The 9,794-nt window shown below is 43.2% G+C and overlaps 1 protein-coding gene across 1 annotated transcript; it reads right to left on the bottom strand.

Moving 5' to 3' along the window:
• Nucleotides 1-1,782: 1,782 nt before the first annotated feature.
• On the bottom strand, nucleotides 1,783-3,771 carry FABP6 (fatty acid binding protein 6). The gene is made up of 4 exons (XM_082214775.1): nucleotides 3,423-3,771; nucleotides 2,701-2,876; nucleotides 2,464-2,553; nucleotides 1,783-1,917 (listed from the first exon to the last, which is right to left on the bottom strand). The coding sequence occupies exons 1-4, from the start codon at nucleotides 3,487-3,489 to the stop codon at nucleotides 1,864-1,866; spliced, it is 387 nt and encodes a 128-aa protein (XP_082070901.1). The 5' UTR covers nucleotides 3,490-3,771; the 3' UTR covers nucleotides 1,783-1,863.
• Between the last annotated feature and the right edge of the window lie 6,023 nt (nucleotides 3,772-9,794).

The following is a 9,794-nucleotide window of genomic DNA, read 5'->3' as shown; positions in this document are numbered from 1 at the left end:
CTAAATTAAAAGCTAAATTCTAGAGCGATGGACACTTGGAAGTTGAACATAATTCAGTATCTTGGGACACTCGGCTGTCATGGATTTTAAAATCAGTTACTCTTAATATTGCAATTGTCTACCTTGCAAAGTTGCAAATGTGATTTTTGAAAGTGTGATGATACATGATGAATACATGCTGGCCATCTTTTATTGCATGCACACAAATATAAAATGCACTGTTTAAAGACTCAGAAATGGGACTCTGAGATATTTTTAACTGAATGAATAGCTACACATAAGAAAATCTAGTGATGTGAAGTATTTATTTTTAAACCACCCATTCTAAAATTAATGCTGAAGTGAGTTGCGAATACCATTGTTTGGGGAAGTTTTTAATGTTTAATGCTGTATTGCGTTTTTAATATTCAGTTGGGAGCCACCCAGAGTGGCTGGGGAAATCCAGCTGATGAGTGGGGTATAAATAAATTATTATCATCATCAGAGTGGATACTTGATGTAAAAAGATGGGACCTTCTTTCCAATAGAGAAAATATCACTGCTGACTTTTTCTGGCATAGAAGTTGAAGGCTTCTAGGCAAATGCTAACCAAACTCCTTTTTGGCTTTTAAGTTACTCGTATTGAATTGGTGAAGTCCTAGGAAAAGAAGTTCAAATAATATTTTCATCCTCGGTTGCTTTATAATGCCAGGCAGTAGAGATAGTAGATCCAAATTAAATAAAGTGTGCCTTAAACCTTAGTCTTTTTGGCTCAGTTGGCCTCAAATTCTGAATAAATTTGTCTCGGTGCCCTTCTGCAGACTGTTTTTCTATTGTACTCATTAGGAAGCTTCCCTTTGGCTGGATGGTGTCTAGACAGTGAGAGCCAGACAAAGGTACTTATTTCTTGTCTGAAATTCAGTGCCATTTCCAAGGAAGGGTAAATTGGTGTGGGTGGGAGGAGGGGTAGCAGCTGTGTAAAGGTGCAGCAGAGCAAACATCTGTGCTTAAGTTTGGGGGGATGAAAGTTCAACCCCTGATTTCAGATGGAAATGTGGCATCTCCCATCAGTCAGCAAGCAGGAGCCTTAAAGGATTTGTGCATTGTGAGCTCTGACTTCGGAACACATGCTCGGGCCTGGTTGCTAAGTGACTGTGCAAGATCGAGCCCCAACACATGGCTTCCCTGTAATGGAGAGTGCAGCATTTGAACATGTGTTCTCTTGTTTTTTCCTCCCTGAGAGCTTAAAGAACAGTAGAATATTGTTGCCTGATCCTTCTAACTAATGAGCTTATCTCTTGTTCAAGGAATTGTGTTTGCCATTTGGGAAGAAACAAGCCAAATAAATTCAGCACATGCAAAATGCAAACATTTGTGAGTGCTCCAAGGAGCCAGGAGCCCAGTAACAAAAATATGAAGTTGTCCTTGCAATAATTGAGGGAGGTTTTGCATCACATGGAAGGCTGGATCATAGGATATCAACATACTACTTTTTTCTTGGGGTTGCAACCATTACCCAGTGTGGAAATGTCCCCTGTTTGGTGGTGTTGCCCTGGATAGCAACACAGAGTTGCTTTGCATGTCATAGAATTATAAATAATATCTTCTTTAACACATTATAAAAAATAAGACACGTAATGCTATCAGGTGAAAGTGGCAATTGGCCCTACGCTATGCACTGTTGGAAAGTTTAAAATTCTAGCAAAGTAGGAACATAGGAAGTTGCTGTATATTTAGACCCATTCTGCCTATTGCACTTGTTTCCAATCAATAAACAAATGCAGAAATAAACAAAGTTCTTAAGTTCGTTACTTTATATTGGGGGTTTTTATTGCTCACTTTAATTATCAGTAAGGCCACAATTATTCCTCCTCCAACGGCTTCTTAGACCAGTCTCTTGCTGATTCTTTTGAAAGTTTCATCGCCAATTGTAGAAATCTGCAGTAAAGGATAAAGCAAACATTGCTAATGAAGCTGGAAGCTGGGATTGAAAATATAGCTGTTAACATCCTGGAATGCTTTGTGAATTCCCTTCTTTACAGTTGCTAATGATTCAGGAGTACTGTGCCATGAATTTAAGGGAGGAGGGGAGACACAAAAGAGGAAACTTCCAATTCACAATTTTAAAAAATCATTAATGTAGCCCAAAGAGGTTTTTTTTTCTTCTAGAGGGCACTATTGAACAACAATTTCAACCTAGTGTGTCTCTACAACACTGCTTGCAAAGTATTGTGTTTCCTCCTCCCCTGTTATACTTTCAAATGCTTCATAGTAGTGAGTTAGTTTTAGAATTATTTTGTATTTTGAATTGATCAATTCACGTACCCAGTACGTGGGTATTGGTGGCCATTAAAATCATCATCATGCCTTCCATCCATTCTTCGGCTAACATTTTGCTTTAAGGCTGTAAACACCATTTTACAAAATTGGGGGGGGGGAGGGCATCACACATTTGATCTTCAAGGAAAGTTTTTAGGAAATTACCTCAACTAGTTTGCCCCCAGCAATCTCTGCAGTATGATGATAATTAGGGAAGTCAGCAACCACTTTTCCACCTTCCATTTTAACAGTTGTCTGCAACAGATTTACATACATTAGTTGCCGCCTTGGCTGAATACAATTAAGGATTTCATTTCAATAAAGTGTTGCTGGTGTGCCAACGCAGCCACACCACTTTGAATCCCGGCTAGTCCTTTGAAAGTAGTAGCTACAATCATTTACCTTGAATTTTTTACCACCCATTGTCTCCATTTCGGATTCCTTGCCAATAACAAACTTATTAGTCATGGAATGCCCGCTTGGGTAAATCTGGGACCAGGTGAATTCATCTCCATTCTGTACCACTTCAGTAACAATCTTGAAATTTTTCCCTTTTTCAATTGTGTCGGCAGGAAAACCTAGCCCAATGAAAAGACAATGTTAATGTAAACCACCTCCAATGTATTTGTTTAAAAGCATTTCTAAATTGCTGTGGTATACAGATTTTCTAAGAGGCGTACAAAAATACAAACACAAAAAGAGTGATATAAAAACCAAAAGATTAATAAAAGAATGCAGGAATCTGAGTTGCAATGTCATTCTATCAAGCAGAATACCACTGCACGGCAATCTGCCATAATGCAGTGGTTTTTATTCTGCTTGCCAAATAATGCTGTGTAACTCTGAAAGACTGCAGAGTTTCACCAGGAGATCCCAACTGAAGATGCCATCATTGAGGCTCTCTTTTCTGAAACCAGCAGCTGACAATCCAAGCAATTCTCTAAGTCAGCTTTCTATAACCTAGTACCCTCCAAATGATTTGGATTGCATCTCCCATTGCCTCTGACTACTGGCTGTGCCACCAGGAGAACTGATGGAAGCTGAAATCCAAAACAACTGCAGGGCAGCCAGTTGGGGAATACTGATCTGAGTGCAGCAAACGAAAAGTCTTAATAGATACATACCCATGCGCTTCATAAAACTCTCATAGTTTTCCTCACTTTCCACTTCGTATTTGCCGGAGAAAGCCATGCTGTAGTCTGTGGCACAGGAAGGAGGCTTGCAGAGGAGGGTGTTTGTGGTTTGGCTTGGTAGGTTCGGGGACTGAAAACCCCTGCCTTATAAAGCTTTCTTAGCTCAGGTTATCCACCCTAAATGCATTGCACTTCTCCATCATACCATCTAATGAGGAAGTTTGTTTTTTTACAACAGGAGGGTAATTTTGTATGAATCACTTAACACTGGTGTCATTGACCCTTACGAAAGGCCCTATTCCAATTCTGGCATGTCTCTTTTGACCAAAGACTTTTCCCAAAGTAAGTTCAGGGTGATAGATAGATGAAATAGATATAGATATAGATATAGATGATATAGATATAGATATAGATATTTGCTTTCGTAGATTTTCACGGGTACAGGAATGCAGGTTTTGGTGTCTTCGGGTGTCTTCCCGTGTAAGAGTCGGGGTGTCTGTGCGACGTTTCGACGAGGTCTCACTCGTCATCTTCAGGCTGGTGCTTTCGGCTTCTTGTTACTGTTTCAGGGCTGGGCCCCCTGGAAGGACTGGGTCTGCTGCTGCTGTTTGCCCCGCCCTGAGCTTATAAGGGCGTCTCCTTCCCCGCCATCACGCTGCCATCCCTGGCATCCATGGCAGCGTGATGGCGGGGAAGGAGACGCCCTTATAAGCTCAGGGCGGGGCAAACAGCAGCAGCAGACCCAGTCCTTCCAGGGGGCCCAGCCCTGAAACAGTAACAAGAAGCCGAAAGCACCAGCCTGAAGATGACGAGTGAGACCTCGTCGAAACGTCGCACAGACACCCCGACTCTTACACGGGAAGACACCCGAAGACACCAAAACCTGCAGATATAGATATATAGATATATAGATATATAGATATATAGATATATAGATATATAGATATATAGATATATAGATATATAGATATATAGATATAGATATAGATATATTGTTACCCTACAAAGGGGGTCTGGTAATATACCGGTCCACTTTAGCCAAATAAAGACAGCCGAGTCGTGAAAAAGGTTCATATTTGTTGCAGGCTGCAGCAAGAATAAATGATCCAGAGGAGTTTTCCAAATTCTGGACCCCAAAGACAACATTCAAGACACTTGTATAACAATTACATGCGTGATCACCTCATACACGATCCTTTCCAGCAATATGATGGGATAACTGAATGCATGGACAGCTTGTGGGCCCCTGAAACCTATTTCATTGGTCAGAACAGCCTGCTCCTAATTGCTATGGCAACAGGTATCTTTAAGCAAAGTTCATACAAAATGTTGCTTTTTTTGCTATCTGCTACATGAAGACTTGTCTGGGTCAGGAAAATTTATTGTTCTCCTGGCTTTGATGCCAGCCCTCTGTCTGCTGCTGAAGGCCAGCGAGCTCTTGGCATGCTTTACTAACCTGATAAGATGAAGCGAGAGGCCCATGGTGGGTGCTATCCCAACAAAAGACAAGAATGCAGCTTCTTTCATAGGTGTGGGGGGGTGTCTCTATAGGCCTCTATAGGAAGGTGGGAAACAATCTCCCCTCCCCGCCATAGCTGAATTCCTTTTAGTGAAAGTGGTTGAGGCCCAAGATGCCCAATGAAGAGGACCAAAACACACCCACACACAAATGCATTACACACATACTCATTTTCAATATCCCTCTCTCCCCTTGCACTTCTCAATTTGGCTTTTTCACTGTGCACCGGGAAAAGGACACAAAGTGAGCGGGCCATGCAGGAAGATTAAACTCCCACTTCCAAGAGCTGACAGAGGAGGTGAATGAACTCGAAGCGTGCTCTTTCCCGGTTTGTGCTGAACTTGCAACCTTGCTTTTCTAGCAATAATGCCAACGGCCTTGAAAAACTTCATCTCATCCAGCAGGTGAAGAAAAGCTACAGAACTGCAGGCAACCAGGTGGCGGTGCATCTGGGCTCTCATGTTTATGTATGGCTCGACTCGCTCTGCAGAAATCGTATTACAGCATTCCACTTCTCCATCATTCCATGTACAGAAGCCATGGCAACTGAATCATATTTCAATGCAGGCACTGGGAAAGTATCCTGTACCGCACCTGAAGGCAAGAGATTAGTTAGGAGGCTGCAGGTCAGTTTGTATTACACAACTCTGCTTTTCCACCAAACAGTACAGTCAAGAGCTGCTGCTTCTACAGTTGCTGCCCAAGATGGCGGCTTCCTTCTGACTAATGGTAGGGTTGGCCTTTTCTACCAGCACTGGTCTTCACACTGAGAAGCCTCTGATAAGAGCCTAGGAACCCCAGTGTTTCAAACCTAGGAACCCCAGTGTTCTGAAAGCCACTGCCTCATAGCGCCATTTGCCTGACTTCTAAATTTCAGTTCAGATGTGTGAAAGACTTGTGCAACTAGCTACCAGCTCAAAATAGTCAGAAGGAGTCTTCAAAATATGCTGTTATAACTCCATGAGAAAAGAATGTAGACTTCTTTGGGTTTCATTAATCATCCTTAATGAGAACATGGAACATTTCATATACAGTGGTACCTCGGGTTAAGAACTTAATTCATTCTTAACCTGAAACTGTTCTTAACCTGAAGCCCACTTTAGCTAATGGGGCCTCCTGCTGCCACTACGCAGCCGCTGCACAATTTCTGTTCTCATCCTGAAGCAATGTTCTTAACCCGAGGTAATATTTCTGGGTTAGCGGAGTCTGTAACCTGAAGCGTATGTAACCTGAGGTACCACTGTAATTGTTAAAGATTAACAGAAGTGGAAAAGGGTTGAGTAAGGTTCTTTTCACTAAAGGGCTGTACATTCTTGTTCTGTCATAAATAAGAAATGGCAGTTATCTCTCCTCCTCTTTGTTATCAAGGTTATTATTTTATGACTTGATTATCTCTTTACACTTTTATTTTCTCATGCATATAGATGGGAATTTAATCTCCACTGTAATCTTACCCATATTCAACTATTTATGAGCGAAGGCTTTAGGATTCTCAGGGAGTTTTTGCCATCGTTAGAAGGACAGATAATTTATGGCAAGAAAATAGTCTATTTGTTCAACATATAGCTGGGTAACATCTGCTAATTGAAGCAGCCTTGAAAGGTAGGGGGAATAGGCAAAAGAATTGTGTGTGAAACTTAACCGCCTTGATAGATGGTATTGGAAAGACACTCTGGAGTCTTTTTGAAGACACTGATTCCTTCTGCTTCAACTTTCAAGGCTGCCTAGCTGGCTCAGTCTTTTCCCTGCGGCCTTCGAGTGCAGGCATGGATGTTTTCATGTGGCTTATGTTTTCAAATTGAATCAAAGCTGTTTTGTGGGAAAACACATCAAAATGCAGTACTTCTTAAGATTAATGTGGCTAACGCGGATTACGGCTAATGCCATGTCTGCACAGAGTCACAAACTGGCAGTGGAAGTGCACTCGGTGCAGAGCAAATGGGTGTACCTCTGTAAAACTGTTTTCCACCACTGTGCTCATATAGATTTTTAGGTCGCTCAATACTTTTCAATATGAGCAATACTGTGCTCATATAGATTTTTAGGTCGCTCAATACGCTCAATACCGTACCACAGTAGCATTTTAAGAACTACTGTACAAGACTCTCTGCCATTTTATTCTATCTTCAGAGGGCCTTACGTCTTTGCAGTTTGTGCCCCCAGCCCCTAACCACTGGTGTGCACAGACAGCAGGTGACTTAGATACACATCCAACTCTATTGGTATGCAAATGCCTTTCTAGGCCTGGCTCAGAATATTCCACACAGTGTTTTGCCTTCCACTTGTCCACTGTAGACCTGGCTGATGGGAGATGTAGCAGGCTGATCTCAGTCACTCTGACACTCACACCCAGGAGCTCCCTCTTGCACAGAGCCCGACCGCTTACTGACCTATCTCTAACCTACTACAGTGGTACCTCGGGTTAAGTACTTAATTCGTTACGGAGGTCTGCACTTAACCTGAAATTGTTCTTAACCTGAAGCACCACTTTAGCTAATGGGGCCTTCTGCTGCCGCCGCGCTGCCAGAGCACGATTTCTGTTCTCATCCTGAAGCAAAGTTCTTAACCTGAAGCACTATTTCTGGGTTTGCAGAGTCTGTAACCTGAAGCGTATGTGTTAAATTGTAGGTGAACATATCAGACGACACAGCGATTCTTCAAACAGCTCTTATTTATTCACAGGCCAGGACAGAACTGAACTGAAGTGTTCAGTCAGCTTGCTTATATAGAGCTCCAGTACAATGTAACTGTAACAATTTTCTAAAACTATCCAATCACTGAACGTCACTTTTGATCCCTTATTTGCATAACTATCTACAGTATCCCCCTGCTGACCCAGGGTGAGAACTTCAGTACATAACAGCATGTAACCTGAAGCGTCTGTAACCCAAGGTACCACTGTATTTCTAGAAAAGGTTGTTGAATGAGCACTCACTCTGCATCTTCAGGCGCATCTGGATTCTGTCAGCTTTCTAAGCCCTGTCCAGGCATTTTCAATTTAGAGTAAACCAAACCCATGAAGGACGCGGGTGGCGCTGTGGGTAAAAGCCTCAGCGCCTAGGGCTTGCCGATCGAAAGGTCGGCGGTTCGAATCCCCGCGGCGGGGTGCGCTCCCGCTGCTCGGTCCCAGCCCCTGCCAACCTAGCAGTTCGAAAGCACCCCCGGGTGCAAGTAGATAAATAGGGACCGCTTACCAGCGGGAAGGTAAACGGCGTTCCGTGTGCTGCGCTGGCTCGCCAGATGTAGCTTTGTCACGCTGGCCACGTGACCCGGAAGTGTCTCCGGACAGCGCTGGCCCCCGGCCTATAGATGTGAGATGGGCGCACAAACCCCAGAGTCTGTCAAGACTGGCCCGTTCGGGCAGGGGTACCTTTACCTTTACCTTTAAACCCATGAAAGGGGCAGGGGAGCAAGTGCACTAGCTCTGTTGCCATTCCTGTCACCATCCAACACTTAAATTGTAATGCCTGAAGAAGACTGATGTCCTTTCCAATCAGGCTTTCACTCAGTGTACGGCACTGACATTGCAATTGGCCTCAGTCGCTGCTCTTTGCCAAGAAGTTGACAAAGGAAGTAGTACTCTGTTGTCCCTACTGGATTTTGCAGGAGTCATTGACAGCATTGAGCATAAAGCGCTAGCGTCACATGTGTAGCGACTGATGTTCCTGGGTTAGCCTTTGAGAAGTTTTTACAGGGAATCCCAGAAGATAGCTAATGTGAGTTTGCTCAGTGTTCTCCCTCCACAATCACCCTGGCAAGGACTTCTCTGTGGTATTTTGCAGGATTCCACCACCATTCCTCTCTTGATAACTTATAATTCCTGTAAGGCAAAACAGTACTAGTGGAGGAACCAATGGTCCTTCCACGTGGCCTCTTATGGTGGGCTCTTAGTGCTGTACATGCACACAAGTTTTGCTCAGCATATGCACAACGTCAACCTCATCAAAATATTATTTTTCCTTTCAATTTGGATTTGGTGTTTCTGCAGAAAGCGTGATACGTTAGAAAAGCAAACATTCAAATGGTAAATCCAGATTGGGGGTGGGAGGGAGATGTCAAGTGGACACTGTGCAAAACCTGTATGTGTGAGCGGTACTGAATCCACCAGGAGATGCTGTGTGGAAGCACTCCAAGACGCAGAGCTAGCAGAGACAAAAGCTGAAAGCTGCTTATTCATCCTGCTTCATCCTGAGATTACCAAAGTGTCCAGATGTTTTCCATATGGCTTTCTGCAAATGGCATTCAACATCCTTCTGATGAGGTAAAGATACGTCACAGAAAGCTAATACTGTATGAAACCTAAAAGAAACAGTTTTGTAGAGCTTAAAAGTGCTACCACATAAATGACATGGATGCTCTATTCCACAACAATACTGCGCTCAGGATGCAATCTTAGCTACACATACCTGCGAGTAAGTCCCATTGAACTTAAAGGGGCTGGCTTGTGAGTAGACACATATACAGTGGTACCTCGGGTTAAGTACTTAATTCGTTCCGGAGGTCCGTTCTTAACCTGAAACTCTTCTTAACCTGAAGCACCACTTTAGCTAATGGAGCCTCCTGCTGCCGCTGTGCCGCCAGAGCCCGATTTCTGTTCTTATCCTGAAGCAAAGTTCTTAACCTGAAGCACTATTTCTGGGTTAGCGGAGTGTGTAACCTGAAGCATATGTAACCCGAGGTACCACTGTATAGGAGTGTGCTATTAATAGAATAACAGAGCAGTACTCTAAGTACTGAGTTGTTGTTGTTGTTGTTGTTGTTGTTGTTGTATCTTGTCTACCCTGTTTCATTTCATGAGCAAGCAGGAGAAACAGGAACATAACTCAGAAACCCAAGTCACAGGT

The sequence above is a fragment of the Podarcis vaucheri genome (genome assembly GCF_965113315.1).
Source record: "Podarcis vaucheri genome assembly, chromosome: 2".
Classification (NCBI taxonomy): domain Eukaryota; kingdom Metazoa; phylum Chordata; class Lepidosauria; order Squamata; family Lacertidae; genus Podarcis; species Podarcis vaucheri.
The sequence above is the reverse complement of the archived record's forward strand: the minus strand, read 5'-3'. Positions and strand labels throughout refer to the sequence as shown.

Bases quoted from the DNA above. Each gene is read 5' to 3' on its own strand.
- FABP6 (XM_082214775.1), bottom strand. From the start codon at position 3,489: ATGGCTTTCTCCGGCAAATACGAAGTGGAAAGTGAGGAAAACTATGAG. The intron at 2,877-3,422 runs GTATGTATCTAT...TCATTGGGCTAG, and splicing joins GAGTTTTATGAAGCGCATGG to GTTTTCCTGCCGACACAATT. The intron at 2,554-2,700 runs GTAAATGATTGT...AATCTGTTGCAG, and splicing joins TGGGTGGTAAAAAATTCAAG to ACAACTGTTAAAATGGAAGG.